Genomic DNA, 24186 nt, shown 5'->3' with positions numbered 1-24186 from the left:
GAGAGAGGTGTATGTGTGTTAGTGTGTGTGTGTAGCTTAGTGAACGAACACCAGAGCTACTTAGGAGGAACAGTATTCACTTTGGATCAGGTTTCCGAGGTCGGGAGGAAGAGAGGGAGAGAGATTGTGGATGACTGGCATGCCTCACTCTGTCTGACAGCCTAGGGATCGACGTGTTGGAACCTGTTCATGGAAAGCTGTGGGTGATTGCTCAGTGCTCTGAGATGTTTGGTGTGTGTGTGTGTGTGTGTGTGTGTGTGTGTGTGTGTGTGTGTGTGTGTGTGTGTGTGTGTGTGTGTGTGTGTGTGTGTGTGTGTGTGTGTGTGTGTGTGTGTGTGTGTGTGTGTGTGTGTGTGTGTGTGTGTGTGTGTGTGTGTGTGTGTGTGTGTGTGTGTGTGTGTGTCGGTGTGGGTGTTTGTGTGTGTGTGTGTGTGTCGGTGTGTGTGTGTGTGTGTGTGTCGGTGTGTTTGTGTGTGTGTGTTTATGTTTGTGTGTGTGTGTGTGTGCGCTTTGCTTTTTAGAACGTGCCCCGGAGCTTCTTCCACACTGCAGCTCTGTCAAGGTGCTTTAGTGAGAACGTCCATGGCATTTACTCCAAATACCACCTCACACACACACACACACACACACACACACACACACACACACACACACACACACACACACACACACACACACACACACACACACACACACACACACACACACACACACACACACACACACACACAACATAAACATAAACATAAACACACACACACACACACACAAACACACACACACACATAACACATACACACACATACACACACGTAAACACACACACACACACCTTCAAACAAATACCACCTCACCCCTGAAAAGCAACACTGAGAATACAAACTCAGAAAGTGACTTTATCTTCCTCATTGTCAGTTGATCTGGTTTGGCTTCACTAAGATGGTTGAAAGTGTTGTTTTGGCCTCATCCTAAGTGACCCCCTATCTCATATGTAGTGCACTACTTTGGACCGAAGCTCTATGTGCCCTTGTCAAAAGGTAGTGCACCATATAGAGAATAAGGGGCCAGTCTTTCAGGCTGACTGGAATCCAGAGCCTGTTTAAACCTGATCTCTATATCTATTATGTCAACAGTAGACTGTGTGTGTGTGTGTGTGTGTGTGTGTGTGTGTGTGTGTGTGTGTGTGTGTGTGTGTGTGTGTGTGTGTGTGTGTGTGTGTGTGTGTGTGTGTGTGTGTGTGTGTGTGTGTGTGTGTGTGTGTGTGTGTGTGTGTGTGTGTGTGTGTGTGTGTGTGTGTGCGTTGTTTGCCACTCAGACGTGGGAGAACAAAAGATGTGACAACGTTCTGTGTGTGTGCACATAGTCTGTGAACCATACATTGGTAGCAACACTTCTATCGCTTTCCCTCTCTCTCTCTCTCTCTCTCTCTCTCTCTCTCTCTCTCTCTCTCTCTCTCTCTCTCTCTCTCTCTCTCTCTCTCTCTCTCTCTCTCTCTCTCTCTCTCTCTCTCTCTCTCTCTCTCTCTCTCTCTCTCTCTCTCTCTCTCTCTCTCTCTCTCTCTCTCTCTCTCTTTGTCTCTCTTTCTCTCTTTCTCTCTTTCATTCTCTGCCTCTCTTTCTCTCTCTGTCTTTCTCTGTCTCTCTCTTTCTCTGTCTCTCTCTTTCTCTGTCTCTCTCTTTCTGCTGAATCAGAGAATTGGAGAGCATGGAGCACTAGGTCTGTTTTGGTGTTGCTGACACTTCCTGAGCCAACGTTAGTTGCACAGTAGAGATGCCTACTGAGAGAGAGGCAAGGCAGTGACACGGGCATAGGGAGGATATGACACGGGTAAAGTGGGATTGTATGGCTCACCTTCCATGCCTTTCACAGTTCCACCTTGACACAGCCCTGTCAGCAACACTTCCCACAGTTCCACATTTATACAGCCCTGTCAACAATACTATTCACAGTTCCACCTTTATACAGCCCTGTCAACAATACTATTCCCAGTTCCACCTTTATACAGCCCTGTCAACAATACTATTCACAGTTCCACCTTTATACAGCCCTGTCAACAATACTATTCACAGTTCCACCTTTATACAGCCCTGTCAACAATACTATTCACAGTTCCACCTTTATACAGCCCTGTCAACAATACTATTCACTGTTCCACCATTATACAGACCTGTCAACAATACTATTCACTGTTCCACCTTTATACAGCCCTGTCAACAATACTATTCACAGTTCCACCTTTATACAGCCCTGTCAACAATACTATTCACTGTTCCACCTTTATACAGCCCTGTCAACAATACTATTCACAGTTCCACCTTTATACAGCCCTGTCAACAATACTATTCACAGTTCCACCTTTATACAGCCCTGTCAACAATACTATTCACACACAGCCCTGTCAACAATACTATTCACAGTTCCACCTTTATACAGCCCTGTCAACAATACTATTCACAGTTCCACCTTTATACAGCCCTGTCAACAATACTATTCACAGTTCCACCTTTATACAGCCCTGTCAACAATACTATTCACAGTTCCACCTTTATACAGCCCTGTCAACAATACTATTCACAGTTCAGCCTTTATACAGCCCTGTCAGCAACACTTCCCACTGTTCCACCTTTATACAGCCCTGTCAACAATACTATTCACAGTTCCACCTTTATACAGCCCTGTCAACAATACTATTCACAGTTCCACCTTGACACAGCCCTGTCAACAATACTATTCACAGTTCCACCTTTATACAGCCCTGTCAACAATACTATTCACTGTTCCACCTTTATACAGAGTTGTGTCACAGAGCTACTAGCATGTTCATCAGATCTTCTATTAGTCACAGAGCTATTAGCATGTTCATCAGATCTTCTATTAGTCACAGAGCTACTAGCATGTTCATCAGATCTTCTATTAGTCACAGAGCTACTAGCATGTTCATCAGATCTTTTATTAGTCACAGAGCTACTAGCATGTTCATCAGATCTTCTATTAGTCACAGAGCTACTAGCATGTTCATCAGATCTTCTATTAGTCACAGAGCTACTAGCATGTTCATCAGATCTTCTATTAATCACAGAGCTACTAGCATGTTCATCAGATTCTTGACTGGAGGAAACTGTAGCGCTGTGCCCAAGTTACTACGGTAACACCAGACACCATGTCACACACACAGCTCCTAGCAACATCAGGTGGATCAACTAAGCCCAGTGCTGCAGATGGGGAAACAGTGAGACATGTAAAAGAGCTTTAGGAGAAGACTGGCCATGGAGTCACTTAATCCACCTGAACCAGATGTTATATCACCACACACACACACACATGCACACGCATAGACACACACACACTCACACACACACAGACACACGTACATGCGCACACGCAGACACACACGCACAGATACGCACGCACAGACACAGACACAGACACACACACACCTGCACATGCAGCACATGCACAGACACACACTACATGCGCACACGCAGACACACACGCACAGATACACATGCACACGCACAGACACACACACACACACACACACACACAGAGAGAGAGACACACACACTCCACCCCCGGTGTTCCCTCTTTAAAAGCCAGTTCTCCATTAACAGAGCTGTGAATATCCCCCTAAAGCTGTTTTTACAGACTGGAGCTGCTGCTGTCGGGGGAACCACACACACTTAGCAGATGTTTTACTCTCCTTGTGGCAACCTAAAGTTGATTTCCATACAAAATCCCATTTTCCCGAATCCCTAATCCTAAACCTAACCTTTACCTAAACCCAAACCCTAAAGCAAACCATAACCTTGTTCCCTAATCCTAACCCTAAACCTAACCTTTACCTGAACCCTAACCTTAATCCCTAATCCTAACCCTAAACCTAACCTTACCTGAACCCTAACCCTAATTCCTAACCATAAATTTTAACCCCTAATCCTAATCTCAACCCTAACCATAAACCTTAACCCCTAACCCTAATTGTATCCTTAAACTTAACCAGCACAAACCTACATTTAACCACTAAGGCTAAAATAGCTTTGATCCTCCAGGGGTAACTAGGTCTCACAGTCTCACGTTAAAAATAGACGCTCATCCATGTTTCTCAAATGTCACATTTTGAAGTTGTTCCAAATGTTGAATTTCCATGTGTTTAAGGGTAAGTTTAGACATGAACACAGAATGGTTAAGGGTTAATGTTTTAGGGGATAGGCTTAAAACAAAAATATCAAAAACATCTTGATGGATTCAAACATTCAACTTTTAATATCAGAGGCAGATGCTTCCACCCATCCACCATCTCCTAGCAAAACCCAAACCTAATTGAAGGTAACAGCGCTCACTGTTGCCCCTAGTGGCCAGTCTCCACATCATCTCCCGACATCCTCAGACATGGATAGACGTCAAATACTGACTTGTATCATGGGTGACCTGTCTGCGTGGGGACGAATTTTCCCACAAGGATGAATTTTCCTTGTTTTAATATCCATGTGGGGTCTTTTGGACACACACACACACACACACACACACACACACACACACACACACACACACACACACACACACACACACACACACACACACACACACACACACACACACACACACACACACACACACACACACACACACACACACACATTGTGTTGTTGTAAAAGCATACAGCCCAACCTGTGTGTGTGTGTGTGTGTGTGTGTGTGTGTGTGTGTGTGTGTGTGTGTGTGTGTGTGTGTGTGTGTGTGTGTGTGTGTGTGTGTGTGTGTGTGTGTGTGTGTGTGTGTGTGTGTGTGTGTTTTTGGACGTGTTGGTCCCCACGAGGTCAAATGCTATTTCCAGGGGGTTTAGGGTTAAAGGTTAGAATTAGTGTTAGGGTCCGAATTACATTAAGGGTTAGGTTATGGTTAGGAACTAGGGATAGTTTAGGGTTAGGGTTAGGGTTAGTTTAGGGTTTAGGGTTAGTTTAGGGTTAGGAGCTAGGGTTAGTTTAGGGTTAGGAACTAGGGATAGTTTAGGTTTAGGAGCTAGGGTTAGTTTAGGGTTAGGAGCTAGTGTTAGTTTAGCGTTAGGGTTAGGAACTAGGGTTTGTTTAGGGTTAGGAACTAGGGTTAGTTTAGGGTTAGGAACTAGGGTTAGTTTAGGGTTAGGAGCTAGGGTTAGTATAGGGTTAGGAACTAGGGTTAGTTTAGGGTTAGGAGCTTGGGTTAGTTTAGGGTCAGGGTTAGGAACTAGGGTTAGTTTAGGGTTAGGGTTAGAAACTAGGGTTAGTTTAGAGTTAGGAACTAGGGTTAGTTTGGGTTAGGAACTAGGGTTAGTTTAGGGTTAGGGCTAGGAACTAGGGTTAGTTTAGGGTTAGGGTAAGGAACTAGGGTTCGTTTCGGGTTTGGAACTAGGGTTAGTTTGGGTTAGGAACTAGGGTTAGTTTAGGGTTAGGAGCTAGGGTTAATTTAGGGATAGGAGCTAGGGTTAGTTTAGGGTTAGGGTTATGAACTAGGGTTAGTTTAGGGTTAGGACCTAGGGTTAGTTTAGGGTTAGGGTTAGGAACTAGGTTTAGTTTAGGGTTAGGGTTAGGAACTATGGTTAGTTTAGGGTTAGGTTAGGAACTAGGGTTAGTTTAGGGTTAGTTTAGGGTTAGGAGCTAGGGTTAGTTTACGGTTATGAACTAGGGTTAGTTTAGGGTTAGGGTTAGGAACTAGGGTTAGTTTAGGGTTAGGAGATAGGGTTAGTTTAGGGTTAGGAACTAGGGTTAGTTTAGGGTTAGGAGCTAGGGGTAGTTTAGGGTTAGAAACTAGGGTTAATTTATGGTTAGGAGCTAGGGTTAGTTTTGGGTTAGGGTTACGAACTAGGGTTAGTTTAGGGTTAGGAGCTAGGGTTAGTTTGGGTTAGGAACTAGGGTTAGTTTAGGGTTAGGAGCTAGGGTTAGTATAGGGTTAGGAACTAGGGTTAGTTTAGGGTTAGGGTTAGGAACTAGGGTTAGTTTAGGGTTAGGGTAAGGAACTAGGGTTCGTTTCGGGTTTGGAACTAGGGTTAGGAGCTATGAGCTAGGGTTAGTTTAGGGATAGGAGCTAGGGTTAGTTTAGGGTTAGGAACTAGGGTTAGTTTGGGTTAGGAGCTATGAGCTAGGGTTAATTTAGGGATAGGAGCTAGGGTTAGTTTAGGGTTAGGAACTAGGGTTAGTTTGGGTTAGGAGCTATGAGCTAGGGTTAATTTAGGGATAGGAGCTAGGGTTAGTTTATGGTTAGGAACTAGGGTTAGTTTATGGTTAGGAACTAGGGTTAGTTTAGGGTTAGGAGCTAGGGTTAGTTTATGGTTAGGAGCTAGGGTTAGTTTGGGTTAGGAGCTAGGGTTAGTTTATGGTTAGGAGCTAGGGTTAGTTTAGGGTTAGGAACTAGGGTTAGTTTAGGGTTAGGAACTAGGGTTAGTTTGGGTTAGGGTTAGGAGCTAGGGTTAGTTTATGGTTAGGAGCTAGGGTTAGTTTGGGTTAGGGTTAGGAGCTAGGGTTAGTTTATGGTTAGGAGCTAGGGTTAGTTTATGGTTAGGAGCTAGGGTTAGTTTATGGTTAGGAGCTAGGGTTAGTTTATGGTTAGGAGCTAGGGTTAGTTTATGGTTAGGAGCTAGGGTTAGTTTATGGTTAGGAGCTAGGGTTAGTTTGGGTTAGGGTTAGGAGCTAGAGTTAGTTTATGGTTAGGAGCTAGGGTTAGTTTATGGTTAGGAGCTAGGGTTAGTTTATGGTTAGGAGCTAGGGTTAGTTTATGGTTAGGAGCTAGAGTTAGTTTATGGTTAGGAGCTAGGGTTAGTTTATGGTTAGGAGCTAGGGTTAGTTTGGGTTAGGGTTAGGAGCTAGGGTTAGTTTATGGTTAGGAGCTAGGGTTAGTTTATGGTTAGGAGCTAGGGTTAGTTTATGGTTAGGAGCTAGGGTTAGTTTATGGTTAGGAGCTAGGGTTAGTTTATGGTTAGGAGCTAGGGTTAGTTTGGGTTAGGGTTAGGAGCTAGGGTTAGTTTATGGTTAGGAGCTAGGGTTAGTTTATGGTTAGGAGCTAGGGTTAGTTTATGGTTAGGAGCTAGGGTTAGTTTATGGTTAGGAGCTAGAGTTAGTTTATGGTTAGGAGCTAGGGTTAGTTTATGGTTAGGAGCTAGGGTTAGTTTGGGTTAGGGTTAGGAGCTAGGGTTAGTTTATGGTTAGGAGCTAGGGTTAGTCTAGGGTTAGGAGCTAGGGTTAGTTTAGGGTTAGGAGCTAGGGTTAGTTTAGGGTTAGGAGCTAGGGTTAGTCTAGGGTTAGGAACTAGGGTTAGTTTAGGGTTAGGAACTAGGGTTAGTTTGGGTTAGGGTTAGGAGCTAGGGTTAGTTTATGGTTAGGAGCTAGGGTTAGTTTGGGTTAGGGTTAGGAGCTAGGGTTAGTTTATGGTTAGGAGCTAGGGTTAGTTTATGGTTAGGAGCTAGGGTTAGTTTATGGTTAGGAGCTAGGGTTAGTTTATGGTTAGGAGCTAGGGTTAGTTTATGGTTAGGAGCTAGGGTTAGTTTATGGTTAGGAGCTAGGGTTAGTTTGGGTTAGGGTTAGGAGCTAGAGTTAGTTTATGGTTAGGAGCTAGGTTTAGTTTATGGTTAGGAGCTAGGGTTAGTTTATGGTTAGGAGCTAGGGTTAGTTTGGGTTAGGGTTAGGAGCTAGAGTTAGTTTATGGTTAGGAGCTAGGGTTAGTTTATGGTTAGGAGCTAGGGTTAGTTTATGGTTAGGAGCTAGGGTTAGTTTATGGTTAGGAGCTAGAGTTAGTTTATGGTTAGGAGCTAGGGTTAGTTTATGGTTAGGAGCTAGGGTTAGTTTGGGTTAGGGTTAGGAGCTAGGGTTAGTTTATGGTTAGGAGCTAGGGTTAGTCTAGGGTTAGGAGCTAGGGTTAGTTTAGGGTTAGGAGCTAGGGTTAGTTTAGGGTTAGGAGCTAGGGTTAGTCTAGGGTTAGGAGCTAGGGTTAGTTTAGGGTTAGGAGCTAGGGTTAGTTTAGGGTTAGGAGCTAGGGTTAGTTTATGGTTAGGAGCTAGGGTTAGTTTAGGGTTAGGAGCTAGGGTTAGTTTATGGTTAGGAGCTAGGGTTAGTTTATGGTTAGGAGCTAGGGTTAGTTTATGGTTAGGAGCTAGGGTTAGTTTATGGTTAGGAGCTAGGGTTAGGGTTTAGTTTATGGTTAGGAGCTAGGGTTAGTTTATGGTTAGGAGCTAGGGTTAGTTTATGGTTAGGAGCTAGGGTTAGTTTATGGTTAGGAGCTAGGGTTAGTTTATGGTTAGGAGCTAGGGTTAGTTTATGGTTAGGAGCTAGGGTTAGTTTATGGTTAGGAGCTAGGGTAAGTTTGGGTTATGGTTAGGAGCTAGGGTAAGTTTGGGTTAGGGTTAGGAGCTAGAGTTAGTTTATGGTTAGGAGCTAGGGTTAGTTTGGGTTAGGGTTAGGAGCTAGAGTTAGTTTATGGTTAGGAGCTAGAGTTAGTTTATGGTTAGGAGCTAGGGTTAGTTTATGGTTAGGAGCTAGGGTTAGTTTGGGTTAGGGTTAGGAGCTAGAGTTAGTTTATGGTTAGGAGCTAGAGTTAGTTTAGGGTTAGGATTAGGGAAATTTAGATTTTGAATGGTTCTGAATTATGTGTCCCCACAAGGTTAGCTGTACAAGACTGTGTGTGTGTGTGTGTGTGTGTGTGTGTGTGTGTGTGTGTGTGTGTGTGTGTGTGTGTGTGTGTGTGTGTGTGTGTGTGTGTGTGTGTGTGTGTGTGTGTGTGTGTGTGTGTGTGTGTGTGTGTGTGTGTGTGTGTGTGTATTTGCGTGTGTGTGTGTATTTGCGTGTCCATGACAACCAGCTGGCAGCTACCTCTTACAGTCATAATGAGGAAATGTTGACCATTGAAAAACACACATGAAGTCATTGGCTTTGATTGTGCTCACTGGCTTGTAAGCAAGTAACCTAAGGAAGAGAGAGAGAGGAGGGGAGATAGAGAGCGATGGAAAGAGTGAGTGAGAGAGGGAGAGAGGGTCTTGCCAATAATGACCCTATAACTGACCTCGTTCCATTTATTGTCTCTCTCTCTCTCTCTCTCTCTCTCTCTCTCTCTCTCTCTCTCTCTCTCTCTCTCTCTCTCTCTCTCTCTCTCTCTCTCTCTCTCTCTCTCTCCCTCTCTCTCAATTCAATTCAAGGGGCTTTATTGGCATGGGAAACATGTGTTAAAATTGCAAAAGCAAGTGAGGTAGATAATATACAACAGTGAAATAAACAATAAAAATGAACAGTAAACATTACACATACATAAGTTTCAAGACTTAGAATTGTGTGTGTGTGTGTGTGTGTGTGTGTGTGTGTGTGTGTGTGTGTGTGTGTGTGTGTGTGTGTGTGTGTGTGTGTGTGTGTGTGTGTGTGTGTGTGTGTGTGTGTGTGTGTGTGTGTGTGTGTGTGTGTGTGTGTGTGTGTGTGTGTTGATGAGAGAGGGGGGGTGTAAATTAAATCTGTGTCTGCTAACAGCTGGACGAGTTTATTTAAACCCAGCTACTGCTGAGAGAGTGACCTGAGAATGACATTGAGAGAGGAGGAGGGAGAGAGATAGAGAGGAGGAGGGAATAGAGATAGAGAGGAGGAGGGAGAGAGATAGAGAGGAGGTGGGAGAGAGATAGAGAGGAGGGGAGAGAGATAGAGAGGAGGAGGGAGAGAGATAGAGAGGAGGAGGGAAAGAGATAGAGAGGAGGAGGGAAAGAGATAGAGAGGAGGAGGGAGGCCTGTAAGAGGGCAGTAGCTCTTTGGCTGCATCAGATTCACAACTGTCAGTGTCCATGCTAGCTGGGCTAACAACAACTGTAGTATTACTGATGCTAGCTGGGCTAACAACAACTGTAGTATTACTGATCCTAGCTGGGCTAACAACAACTGTAGTATTACTGATGCTAGCTGGGCTAACAACAACTGTAGTATTACTGATGCTAGCTGGGCTAACAACAACTGTAGTATTACTGATGCTAGCTGGGCTAATAACAACTGTAGTATTACTGATGCTAGCTGGGCTAACAACAACTGTAGAATTACTGATGCTAGCTGGGCTAACAACAACTGTAGTATTACTGATGCTAGCATTGGATCAATTTTGGATCAATTTTCAAGCAGATGAAATGAGCAGCAGCTACGTTTGGCTACATACAGACCACTAGTGGTATTCCCGAGAAATACACTTGTATTTGACATTGTGTTGTTATTTCGCTGAACACTAGACCTTGTGTTGTTATTTCGCTGAACACTAGACATTGTGTTGTTATTTCGCTGAACACTAGACATTGTGTTGTTATTTCGCTGAACACTAGACATTGTGTTGTTATTTCGCTGAACACTAGACATTGTGTTGTTATTTCGCTGAACACTAGACATTGTGTTGTTATTTCGCTGAACACTAGACATTGTGTTGTTATTTCGCTGAACACTAGACATTGTGTTGTTATTTCGCTGAACACTAGACATTGTGTTGTTATTTCGCTGAACACTAGACATTGTGTTGTTATTTCGCTGAACACTAGACATTGTGTTGTTATTTCGCTGAACACTAGACCTGTGTGTTGTTAGACATTTCGCTGAACACTAGACATTGTGTTGTTATTTCGCTGAACACTAGACATTGTGTTGTTATTTCGCTGAACACTAGACATTGTGTTGTTATTTCGCTGAACACTAGACCTTGTGTTGTTATTTCGCTGAACACTAGACATTGATTGTGTTGTTATTTCGCTGAACACTAGACCTTGTGTTGTTATTTCGCTGAACACTAGACATTGATTGTGTTGTTATTTCGCTGAACACTAGACATTGATTGTGTTGTTATTTCGCTGAACACTAGACATTGTGTTGTTATTTCGCTGAACACTAGACCTTGTGTTGTTATTTCGCTGAACACTAGACATTGATTGTGTTGTTATTTCGCTGAACACTAGACCTTGTGTTGTTATTTCGCTGAACACTAGACATTGTGATGTTATTTCGCTGAACACTAGACATTGTGTTGTTATTTCGCTGAACACTAGACCTTGTGTTGTTATTTCGCTGAACACTAGACCTTGTGTTGTTATTTCGCTGAACACTAGACCTTGTGTTGTTATTTCGCTGAACACTAGACCTTGTGTTGTTATTTCGCTGAACACTAGACATTGTGTTGTTATTTCGCTGAACACTAGACATTGTGTTGTTATTTCGCTGAACACTAGACCTTGTGTTGTTATTTCGCTGAACACTAGATGGTTTAAATTGATTTTTGGCAGTGACACGAGGCTACTCAAACGACAAAAAAACCTCACCCAAATGTATAGCCCCATTGGAAAGTATAAATGGACTGTTTAAAAATGTGAAGAAAAACAACATGTTTTTAAAATTGGGTGGCAGCGTAGCCTAGTGGTTAGAGCGTTGGACTAGTAACCGGAAGGTTGCAAGTTCAAACCCCCGACCTGACAAGGTACAAATCTGTCGTTCTGCCCCTGAACAGGCAGTTAACCCACTGTTCCCAGGCCATCATTGGAAATAAGAATGTGTTCTTAACTGACTTGCCTAGTTAAATAAAGGTAAAAAAATATATATATATTTTTAAAATGTGAATCACATTTTCATTTGGCGTACCCCCGGCGGAATTGGGCGTACCCCTGGGTGTACGCGTTCCCAGTTTGGGAATGCCCGATTTAAATAATACATCTTCCCTTAGAGTAATGCGTCTCCCGAGTGATGCAGCATTCTAAGGCACTGAATCTCAGTGTTAGAGGTGTCACTACAGACCCTGGTTCGATTCCAGGCTGTATCACAACCGGACGTGGTTGGGGCGGTGAACAATTGGCCCAGCGTTGTTAGGGTTTGGCCCGGCGTAGGCCGTCATTGTAAATAAGAATTTGTTCTTAGCTGACATGCCCAGTTTTAAAAAATAAAACATTTTATACATGTAAATCACCCTGATTGACAGGTGAGAGGAGGTTCATTAGGACACAGGCTGTTATTTGAAACATTCACTATATTTGAATATGAACGGAAATATGTGTGTGTGTTTTAGAGATAGAGAGAGTGTGGATCAGATGGAGAGAGTGTGGATCAGATGGAGAGAGTGTGGATCAGATAGAGAGAGATGGAGAGAGTGTGGATCAGATGGAGAGAGTGTGGATCAGATGGAGAGAGTGTGGATCAGATAGAGAGAGATGGAGAGAGTGTGGATCAGATGGAGAGAGTGTGGATCAGATGGAGAGAGTGTGGATCAGATGGAGAGAGTGTGGATCAGATGGAGAGAGTGTGGATCAGATAGAGAGAGATGGAGAGAGTGTGGATCAGATGGAGAGAGTGTGGATCAGATGGAGAGTGTGGATCAGATGGAGAGAGTGTGGATCAGATGGAGAGAGATGGAGAGAGTGTGGATCAGATGGAAAGAGATGGAGAGAGTGTGGATCAGATGGAGAGAGATGGAGAGAGTGTGGACCAGATGGAGAGAGATGGAGAGAGTGTGGATCAGATGGAGAGAGATGGAGAGAGTGTGGATCAGATGGAGAGAGTGTGGATCAGATGGAGAGAGTGTGGATCAGATGGAGAGAGTGTGGATCAGATGGAGAGAGATGGAGAGAGTGTGGATCAGATGGAGAGAGTGTGGATCAGATGGAGAGAGATGGAGAGAGTGTGGATCAGATGGAGAGAGTGTGGATCAGATGGAGAGAGATGGAGAGAGTGTGGATCAGATGGAGAGAGTGTGGATCAGATGGAGAGAGATGGAGAGAGTGTGGATCAGATGGAGAGAGATGGAGAGAGTGTGGATCAGATGGAGAGAGTGTGGATCAGATGGAGAGAGATGGAGAGAGTGTGGATCAGATGGAGAGAGTGTGGATCAGATGGAGAGAGATGGAGAGAGTGTGGATCAGATGGAGAGAGATGGAGAGAGATGGAGAAAGATGGAGTCTGTCAGCAGACAGAAACATTTTAATAGCTGTGCTGTGTGATAACCTTCTGTATCTCCCATCTCCATCTCGTTATTAAATGATTCCCTAATTGGTCACGCAACAAAGACAGCTGATGAAAATACAATTTCTTGCTGTTAATTGGGCATTTCACGTGCGGTTTGTGCTACACCTGTATGCGTGTGTGCGTGTGTGCGTGTGTGCGTGTGTGTGTGTGTGTGTGTGTGTGTGTGTGTGTGTGTGTGTGTGTGTGTGTGTGTGTGTGTGTGTGTGTGTGTGTGTGTGTGTGTGTGTGTGTGTGTGTGTGTGTGTGTGTGTGTAATATAGAATGAGACATTAGCAAGGGCCTCTGGCAGACTCCGCTATAATCAGTTATACTCTTTCTAGAAACGATGGAGAGAGAGAGGGACAGGGGGAGAGGGAGGGAGAGAGAGAGAGTGAGAGGGACAGAGGGAGAGAGAGAGACAGGGGGAGAGGGACAGGGGGAGAGGGACAGGGGAAGAGGGAGAGAGAGAGAGAGACAGGAGGAGAGGGACAGGGGAAGAGGGAGAGAGAGAGAGACAGGGAGAGAGGGAGGAAGAGGGACAGGGGGAGAGGGACAGGGGGAGGGGAGAGAGACTGTTTTTTGGGTGTAAGTGGTCTTGATTCAATAATTTTTCATCACATCGTTTTCCTTCCCCATTCCTTTTTTAGAAGTGGCACCAGTGGTGTGTTGAGCTAAAATAGCTCCCCCATTGTCCGGTGCGGGGTTGAATAGTCAGGCTCATTGTGTGTGGATGTGAAGTGGGGACTGAACAGGCCGTAAAGAGGCTCTATAGCAGAAGGGTCGCTCAAAGGTGAACCCCTAGCCACTTAATGAACAGAGGCTCTCTCTCTCTCTCTCTCTCTCTCTCTCTCTCTCTCTCTCTCTCTCTCTCTCTCTCTCTCTCTCTCTCTCTCTCTCTCTCTCTCTCTCTCTCTCTCTCTCTCTCTCTCTCTCTCTCTCTCCTTTCTCTCTCTCTCTCTCTCTCTCTCTCTCTCTCTCTCTCTCTCTCTCTCTCTCTCTCTCTCTCTCTCTCTCTCTCTCTCTCTCTCTCTCTCTCTCTCTCTCTCTCTCTCTCTCTCTCTCTCTCTCTCTCTCTCTCTCTCTCTCTCTCTCTCTCTCTCTCTCTCTCTCTCTCTCTCTCTCTCTCTCTCTCTCTCTCTCCTTCTCTCTCTCTCTCTCTCTATATATCTCTCTCTCTCTCTCTCTCTCTCTCTCTCTCTCTCTCTCTCTCTCTCTCTCTCTCTCTCTCCACCGTCACAGTCAGGGCGTCTGGTGTGCAGAACAGAGCCCCGCCATTCTTTCACTCTGCTCACACTCCCTCCTCTATCCCTCCCTCCTCTCCTTTGTTCCCCTGGATAGTATTGTGAGGCGCTTGTCCTTTGTTCCAGAGCTGTGGTACATCTGGTGGAAGATAGGGTGAGGACCGGGACACAATGCTGCTGGGGAAAGTTGTGATGTTGTTTTTTTCTACATTAGGAAAAGCTATACCAAGTGATAAGAAAGGTGAGAGAAAGAGACAGAATGAGAGATAGACGGAGAGAGAGAGAGAGAGAGAGAGAGAGAGAGAGAGAGAGAGAGACAGAATGAGAGAGAGAGAGAGAGAGAGAGAGAGAGAGAGAGAGAGAGTGAGAGAGAGAGAGAGAGAGAGAGAGAGAGAGAGACAGAAGAGAGAGAGAGAGAGAGAGAGAGAGAGAGAGAGAGAGACAGAAGAGAGAGAGAGGGGAGAGAGAGAGAGAGAGAGAGAGAGAAAGAGACAGAATGAGAGAGAGAGAGAGAGAGAGAGAGAGAGAGAGAGAGGAGAGAGAGACAGAATGAGAGAGAGAGAGAGATTCCAAATGAGAGGTCAGTAGTGAGCTAGCCATGGCCCTGATTTGACCCCGGTCTGCTATGGAGGGCCTGAGAGGAGAAGGCAGTAAAAGGAATGCCTAGGCCCCTCTCTCCACTCCCCCATCTCTCCCCCAACAAAGCAGGGCAGGGAGGGAAGGAAGGCAGAGGGAGGGAGGCAGTCGGTGATAAAACTCCAGACATTCCCTCATTTGATGGTGCACTGCCATGTCAGTACATTCTATTACATGCCTCCCTCATTTCTCTCTCTGACCCTCTTTTTTTCTGGAGGGATGGTGATGAAGGGTAGAAGACAGGATATTAGAGATGAACGGGGAGAAAAGGAGAGAGAAGAGGAGTAATAAAGAATCAGGTGGAGAGACAGAGCAACGAAGAGATAGAAAACTAGAGGAGACCGTTCTGTCATCAGGAAAAAGGGAAATGCTGCTCATGAGCTCCCCTTTGTTTTTTTTTTTTTTCTCTCTTCTCTACCTCTATCACTCTGTAGTCACCTCTACCACTCTGTAGTCACCTCTACCACTCTGTAGTCACCTCTATCACTCTGTAGTCACCTCTACCACTCTGTAGTTACCTCTACCACTCTGTAGTCACCTCTATCACTCTGTAGTCACCTCTATCACTCTGCAGTCACCTCTACCACTCTGTAGTCACCTCTATCACTCTGTAGTCACCTCTATCACTCTGTAGTCACCTCTACCACTCTGTAGTCACCTCTACCACTCTGTAGTTACCTCTACCACTCTGTAGTCACCTCTACCACCCTGTAGTCACCTCTACCACTCTGTAGTCACCTCTATCACTCTGTAGTCACCTCTACCACTCTGTAGTCACCTCTATCCCCCACCTCTACCACCCTGTAGTCACCTCTACCACTCTGTAGTCACCTCTACCACTCTGTAGTCACCTCTATCACTCTGTAGTCACCTCTACCACTCTGTAGTCACCTCTATCACTCTGTAGTCACCTCTACCACTCTGTAGTCACCTCTATCACTCTGTAGTCACCTCTATCGCCCACCTCTACCACTCTGTAGTCACCTCTACCACTCTGTAGTCACCTCTATCCCCTACCTCTACCACTCGGTAGTCACCTCTACCACTCTGTAGTGACCTCTACTACTCTGTAGTCACCTCTACCACTCTGTAGTCCCCTCTACCACTCTGTAGTCACCTCTATCCCCTACCTCTACCACTCTGTAGTCACCTCTACCACTCTGTAGTTACCTCTACCACTCTGTAGTCACCTCTACCACTCTGTAGTCACCTCTACCACTCTGTAGTCACCTCTACCACTCTGTAGTCACCTCTACCACTCTGTAGTCACTTCTATCGCCTACCTCTACCACTCTGTAGTCACCTCTACCACTCTGTAGTCACCTCTACAACTCTGTAGTCACCTCTACCACTCTATAGTCACCTCTATCGCCTACCTCTACCACTCTGTAGTCACCTCTACCACTCTGTAGTCACCTCTGCCACTCTGTAGTCACCTCTTTCCCCTACCTCTATCACTCTGTAGTGACCTCTACCACTCTGTAGTCACCTCTACCACTCTGTAGTCACCTCTACCACTCTGTAGTCACCTCTACCACTCTGTAGTCACCTCTGTCACTCTGTAGTCACCTCTACCACTCTGTAGTCACCTCTGTCACTCTGTAGTTACCTCTACCACTCTGTAGTCACCTCTACCACCCTGTAGTCACCTCTACCACTCTGTAGTCACCTCTATCGCCTACCTCTACCACTCTGTAGTCACCTCTACCACTCTGTAGTCACCTCTACAACTCTGTAGTCACCTCTACCACTCTATAGTCACCTCTATCGCCTACCTCTACCACTCTGTAGTCACCTCTACCACTCTGTAGTCACCTCTATCCCCCACCACTAGTTCCTTTTTCATTGTGTATTTAAAAATAGTTTTGTGGTATTTTCCTTAAAACTGGAGATGTCCAGTGGTGCCAACAGCAGGGGCATAAATCAAGTTACAACCCCCATGATCCTTCACTCCTAAAGGTCAGCATAGGTCACAGTGGCAGTTAACAAGGGTTTAGGCTGAGCTGAGTAAGGGGTGTGTGTGTGTGTGTGTGTGTGTGTGTGTGTGTGTGTGTGTGTGTGTGTGTGTGTGTGTGTGTGTGTGTGTGTGTGTGTGTGTGTGTGTGTGTGTGTGTGTGTGTGTGTGTGTGTGAGAGAGAGTGGGAGCAGGGTGACCATGTGCTATTCAGGGTTAGGATGTACTGTCAGGGATAGGATGTACTGTCAGGGATAGGATGTACTGTCAGGGATAGGATGTACTGTCAGGGATAGGATGTACTGTCAGGGATAGGATGTACTGTCAGGGATAGGATGTACTGTCAGGGATAGGATGTACTGTCAGGGTTAGGATGTACTGTCAGGGTTAGGATGTACTGTCAGGGTTAGGATGTACTGTCAGGGTTAGGATGTACTGTCAGGGTTAGGATGTACTGTCAGGGTTAGGATTCAGGTTTAGGATGTACTGTCAGGGTTAGGATGTACTGTCAGGGTTAGGATGTACTGTCAGGGTTAGGATGTACTGTCAGGGTTAGGGTTAGGATGTACTGTCAGGGTTAGGATGTACTGTCAGGGTTAGGATGTACTGTCAGGGTTAGGATGTACTGTCAGGGTTAGGATGTACTGTCAGGGTTAGGATGTACTGTCAGGGTTAGGATGTACTGTCAGGGTTAGGTTTAGGATGTACTGTCAGGGTTAGGATGTACTGTCAGGGTTAGGATGTACTGTCAGGTTTAGGGTTAGGATGTACTGTCAGGGTTAGGATGTACTGTCAGGGTTAGGATGTACTGTCAGGGTTAGGATGTACTGTCAGGGTTAGGATGTACTGTCAGGGTTAGGATGTACTGTCAGGGTTAGGATGTACTGTCAGGGTTAGGATGTACTGTCAGGGTTAGGATGTACTGTCAGGGTTAGGATGTACTGTCAGGGTTAGGATGTACTGTCAGGGTTAGGATGTACTGTCAGGGTTAGGATGTACTGTCAGGGTTAGGGTTAGGATGTACTGTCAGGGTTAGGATGTACTGTCAGGGTTAGGGTACTGTCAGGGTTAGGATGTACTGTCAGGGTTAGGATGTACTGTCAGTCAGGGTTAGGATGTACTGTCAGGGTTAGGATGTACTGTCAGGGTTAGGATGTACTTCAGGGTTAGGATGTACTGTCAGGGTTAGGATGTACTGTCAGGGTTAGGATGTACTGTCAGGATGTACTGTCAGGGTTAGGATGTACTGTCAGGGTTAGGATGTACTGTCAGGGTTAGGATGTACTGTCAGGGTTAGGATGTACTGTCAGGATGTATTGTCAGGGTTAGGATGTACTGTCAGGGTTAGGATGTACTTTCAGGGTTAGGATGTACTGTCAGGGTTAGGGTCAGGATGTACTGTCAGGGTTAGGATGTACTGTCAGGGTTAGGATGTACTGTCAGGGTTAGGGTTAGGATGTACTGTCAGGGTTAGGATGTACTGTCAGGGTTAGGATGTACTGTCAGGGTTAGGATGTACTGTCAGGGTTAGGATGTACTGTCAGGGTTAGGATGTACTGTCAGGGTTAGGATGTACTGTCAGGGTTAGGATGTACTGTCAGGGTTAGGATGTACTGTCAGGGTTAGGATGTACTGTCAGGGTTAGGATGTACTGTCAGGGTTAGGATGTACTGTCAGGGTTAGGATGTACTGTCAGGGTTAGGATGTACTGTCAGGGTTAGGATGTACTGTCAGGGGTTAGGATGTACTGTCAGGGTTAGGATGTATTGTCAGGGTTAGGGATGTCAGGGTTAGGATGTACTGTCAGGGTTAGGATGTACTGTCAGGGTTAGGATGTACTGTCAGGGGGTTAGGATGTTCAGGATGTACTGTCAGGGTTAGGATGTACTGTCAGGGTTAGGATGTACTGTAGGGTTAGGATGTACTGTCAGGGTTAGGATGTACTGTCAGGGTTAGGATGTACTGTCAGGGTTAGGATGTACTGTCAGGGTTAGGATGTACTGTCAGGGTTAGGATGTACTGTCAGGGTTAGGATGTACTGTCAGGGTTAGGATGTACTGTCAGGGTTAGGATGTACTGTCAGGGTTAGGATGTACTGTCAGGGTTAGGATGTACTGTCAGGGTTAGGATGTACTGTCAGGGTCAGGGTTAGGATGTACTGTCAGGGTTAGGATGTACTGTCAGGGTTAGGATGTACTTTCAGGATGTACTGTCAGGGTTAGGATGTACTGTCAGGGTTAGGATGTACTGTCAGGGTTAGGATGTACTGTCAGGGTTAGGATGTATTGTCAGGGTTAGGATGTACTGTCAGGGTTAGGATGTACTGTCAGGGTTAGGATGTACTGTCAGGGTTAGGGTTAGGATGTACTGTCAGGGTTAGGATGTACTGTCAGGGTTAGGATGTACTGTCAGGGTTAGGATGTACTGTCAGGGTTAGGATGTACTGTCAGGGTTAGGATGTACTGTCAGGGTTAGGATGTACTGTCAGGATGTACTGTCAGGGTTAGGATGTACTGTCAGGGTTAGGATGTACTGTCAGGGTTAGGATGTACTGGTTAGGATGTACTGTCAGGGTTAGGGTTAGGATGTACTGTCAGGGGGATGTACTGTCAGGGTTAGGGTTAGGATGTACTGTCAGGGTTAGGGTTAGGATGTACTGTCAGGGTTAGGGTTAGGATGTACTGTCAGGGTTAGGATGTACTGTCAGGGTTAGGGTTAGGGTGTACTGTCAGGGTTAGGGTTAGGATGTACTGTCAGGGTTAGGGTTAGGGTTAGGATGTACTGTCAGGGTTAGGGTTAGGATGTACTGTCAGGGTTAGGGTTAGGATGTACTGTCAGGGTTAGGGTTAGGGTGTACTGTCAGGGTTAGGGTGTACTGTCAGGGTTAGGGTTAGGATGTACTGTCAGGGTTAGGATGTACTGTCAGGGTTAGGATGTACTGTCAGGGTTAGGATGTACTGTCAGGGTTAGGATGTACTGTCAGGATGTTCAGGATGTACTGTCAGGGTTAGGATGTACTGTTAGGGTTAGGATGTACTGTCAGGGTTAGGATGTACTGTCAGGGTTAGGATGTACTGTCAGGGTCAGGGTTAGGATGTACTGTCAGGGTTAGGGGATGTACTGTCAGGGTTAGGATGTACTGTCAGGGTTAGGATGTACTGTCAGGGTTAGGATGTACTGTCAGGGTCAGGGTTAGGGTGTACTGTCAGGGTTAGGATGTACTGTCAGGGTTAGGATGTACTGTCAGGGTCAGGGTTAGGGTGTACTGTCAGGGTCAGGGTTAGGGTGTACTGTCAGGGTCAGGGTTAGGGTGTACTGTCAGGGTTAGGATGTACTGTCAGGGTCAGGGTTAGGGTGTACTGTCAGGGTCAGGGTGTACTGTCAGGGTTAGGGTGTACTGTCAGGGTCAGGGTTAGGGTGTACTGTCAGGGTCAGGGTGTACTGTCAGGGTTAGGATGTACTGTCAGGAATTAAAGCACGTTACTATCCAATGACAAGGTGGCATTTTTCTTATTCTTTGCCAACTGTGTTCAAAAGTCAAGACTCACAACTCGTGAGTTGATCTCAGCATTAGACTCCCAACTCGTGAGTTGTTCTCAGCATTAGACTCCAAACTCGTGAGTTGTTCTCAGCATTAGACTCCCAACTCGTGAGTTGTTCTCAGCATTAGACTCCCAAAGTTGTTCTCTCATTAGACTCCAAACTCGTGAGTTGTTCTCAGCATTAGACTCCAAACTCGTGAGTTGTTCTCAGCATTAGACTCCAAACTCGTGAGTTGTTCTCAGCATTAGATTCCCAACTCGTGAATTGATCTCAGCATTAGACTCCCAACTCGTGAGTTGTTCTCAGCATTAGACTCCCAACTCGTGAGTTGTTCTCAGCATTAGACTCCAAACTCGTGAGTTGATCTCAGCATTAGACTCCCAACTCGTGAGTTGATCTCAGCATTAGACTCCCAACTCGTGAGTTGATCTCAGCATTAGACTCTCAACTCGTGAGTTGATCTCAGTTTTAGACTCCCAACTCGTGAGTTGATCTCAGCTTTAGACTCCCAACTCGTGAGTTGATCTCAGCTTTAGACTCCCAACTCGTGAGTTGATCTCAGCATTAGATGGAACATCTCTTTCAGACAGGAGAGAAATGCATTAACTAAATGCATTAGCTGATATAATCTGAGGAGATGCTGTCATGGTTAGTTGATATAATCTGAGGATAGGCTGTCATGTCTAGTTGATATAATCTGAGGAGATGCTGTCATGGCTAGTTGATATAATCTGAGGAGAGGCTGTCATGGCTAGTTGATATAATCTGAGGAGATGCTGTCATGGCTAGTTGATATAATCTGAGGAGAGGCTGTCATGTCTAGTTGTTATATAATCTGAGGAGAGGCTGATATAATCTGAGGAGAGGCTGATATAATCTGAGGAGAGGCTGATATAATCTGAGGAGGGGCAGATATAATCTGAGGAGAGGTTGATATAATCTGAGGAGAGGCTGATATAATCTGAGGAGAGGCTGTCATGGCTAATTTATATAATCTGAGGAGAGGCTGTCATGGCTAGTTGATATAATCTGAGGAGAGGCTGTCATGGTTAGTTGTTATATTCTGAGGAGAGGCTGATATAATCTGAGGAGAGGCTGATATAATCTGAGGAGAGGCTGATATAATCTGAGGAGAGGCTGTCATGGCTAGTTGATATAATCTGAGGAGATGCTGTCATGGCTAGTTGATATAATCTGAGGAGAGGCTGTCATGGCTAGTTGATATAATCTGAGGAGATGCTGTCATGGCTAGTTGATATAATCTGAGGAGAGGCTGTCATGGCTAGTTGATATAATCTGAGGAGAGGCTGTCATGGTTAGTTGTTATATTCTGAGGAGAGGCTGATATAATCTGAGGAGAGGCTGATATAATCTGAGGAGAGGCTGATATAATCTGAGGAAGGGCAGATATAATCTGAGGAGAGGTTGATATAATCTGATGAGAGGCTGATATAATCTGAGGAGGGGCAGATATAATCTGAGGAGAGGTTGATATAATCTGAGGAGAGGCTGATATAATCTGAGGAGAGGCTGTCATGGCTAATTTATATAATCTGAGGAGAGGCTGTCATGGCTACCTGATATAATCTGAGGAGAGGCTGATATAATCTGAGGAGGGGCAGATATAATCTGAGGAAGGGCAGATATAATCTGAGGAGAGGTTGATATAATCTGAGGAAGGGCAGATATAATCTGATGAAGGGCAGATATAATCTGAGGAAGGGCAGATATAATCTGAGGAGAGGTTGATATAATCTGAGGAGAGGCTATAATCTGGCTAATTTATATAATCTGATGAGAGGCTGATATAATCTGAGGAGGGGCAGATATAATCTGAGGTTGATATAATCTGAGAGGCTGATATAATCTATATAATCTGAGGAGAGGGCTACCTGATATAATCTGAGGAGAGCAGATATAATTGATATAATCTGATGAGAGGCTGATATAATATGAGGAGAGGCTGATATAATCTGAGGAGAGGCTGATATAATCTGAGGAGAGGCTGTCATGGCTAGTTGATATAATCTGAGGAGAGGCTGTCATGGCTACCTGATATAATCTGAGGAGAGGCTGATATAATCTGAGGAGAGGCTGATATAATCTGAGGAGAGGTTGATATAATCTGATGAGAGGCTGATATAATCTGAGGAGAGGCTGATATAATCTGAGGAGAGGCTGATATAATCTGAGGAGAGGCTGTCATGGCTAGTTGACATAATTTGAGGAGAGGCTGATATAATCTGAGGAGAGGCTGTCATGGCTAGTTGATATAATCTGAGGAGAGGCTGATATAATCTGAGGAGAGGTTGATATAATCTGAGGAGAGGTTGATATAATCTGAGGAGAGGCTGTATAATCTGATGAGAGGCTGATATAATCTGAGGAGAGGCTGATATAATCTGATGAGAGGCTGATATAATCTGAGGATAGGCTGTCATGGCTAGTTGATATAATCTGAGGAGAGGCTGATATAATCTGAGGATAGGCTGTCATGGCTAGTTGATATAATCTGAGGAGAGGCTGGTTTTGACAGTGTATTTTTTTGTAGCTGTATATCAAACTTTTAAATGTAGATTGTTGCTATTTATTCTTTATTTTTCTTTGTGATGATCGAGACTGCATTGTCGGAACTAGAAGCACAAGCATTTCGCTACACCCGCATTAACATCTGCTAACCATGTGTATGTGACAAATACGATTTGATTTGAATTGATTTTGATTTGATTTGACCTGCCTAATTTTGGATCTTTTTTCAAAATATTATAACCATGTTTCTCTCTTTCTCTCCTTCTCCCTCTCTCCTTCCCTCCCCTCTCCTTCTCCCTCTCTCCTTCCCTCCCCTCTCCTACTCCCTCTCTCCTTCCCTCTCCTTCCCTCCCCTCTCCTTCTCCCCCTCTCCTTCCCTCTCCTTCCCTCCCCTCTCCTTCTCCCTCTCTCCTTCCCTCCCCTCTCCTTCTCCCTCTCTCCTTCCCTCCCCTCTCCTTCTCCCTCTCTCCTTCCCTCCTCTCTCCTCCCCTCCCCTCTCCCCCTCTCTCTCTCTCCTTGTGTCCTACAGGTTCATCAATGCCAGAAGGAGAATAGTTCAGCCCATGATCGACCAGTCGAACCGTGCAGGCAAGTCTCCCATAGTTACTGTATTCAAGTCTCGCAGGCGAAAGGCCTCCACAAGCCATGCACCCGGTCCCTCTCCCTTTCCTGGAGCTTCCTCGGCCGGTAAATACTGGACCTACCCACCCCCCCCTAAACCAAACAACCAAACCCATCGTGGTGTCAATAAGGAGTGACTGACCACATACTAAAACAAGCCTTTAGACAGTCATCCTAAATAAACGTTCTTTAATTGAGTTTAGTTGAATTGAAGCTCAGCACTAATACAGTAACTCTGACATGTTGAGTCCCTAATTTATGCCAATGAACGATTTCATGATGTAAAACTATTAAAACACGATTAAATAATAACAACATGATTGGTTAATAATAATAATAGATATTGGGTTAATATTCATGAAGAATGGGTTGTTGTTGTCTGTTGTTGTTTTAAGTTTGTCCAAATAAACACACCCCTTCCCCGCCAACATTTTTTTTAAACCAAACCCCCAAACTCCAACCAAACCAAAACACAGAGGCATTGACAAATTTCAGTTTCAGTGTTTTGGGAGGTTACTTTTGTTTGGGTTCCCTGCTCCAGCTACCCCCCTCTCGTTACCCCATAACCCCCAGCGCCCTACCCCCCCAAACCTCCCCTTCTTGCGGCTGCTGTGAGTGAGTGTTGGGTCCCTGGTGCATGGGCTTGGGTTGGACTGCTGTAAAGTTTATTACCTGTAATAGGGGTCAGAGGTCAGGGTGGCATTAGG

At 45.2% G+C, this 24186-nt stretch overlaps 1 protein-coding gene across 1 annotated transcript in view; it reads left to right on the top strand.

Annotated features, from left to right (window-relative positions):
• The window catches only part of LOC124021610, a 57004-nt gene that overhangs the window by 10451 nt on the left and 22367 nt on the right, over positions 1–24186 (top strand). Inside the window, exon 2 of the mRNA XM_046336755.1 lies at positions 23388–23545. Coding sequence (XP_046192711.1) covers positions 23388–23545 — 158 coding nt within the window. The remainder of the gene's footprint in view (positions 1–23387; positions 23546–24186) is intronic.

The sequence above is a fragment of the Oncorhynchus gorbuscha genome, unplaced genomic scaffold (genome assembly GCF_021184085.1).
Source record: "Oncorhynchus gorbuscha isolate QuinsamMale2020 ecotype Even-year unplaced genomic scaffold, OgorEven_v1.0 Un_scaffold_1140, whole genome shotgun sequence".
Lineage (NCBI taxonomy): Eukaryota > Metazoa > Chordata > Actinopteri > Salmoniformes > Salmonidae > Oncorhynchus > Oncorhynchus gorbuscha.
This window is presented reverse-complemented; position numbering and strand designations above follow the sequence as displayed.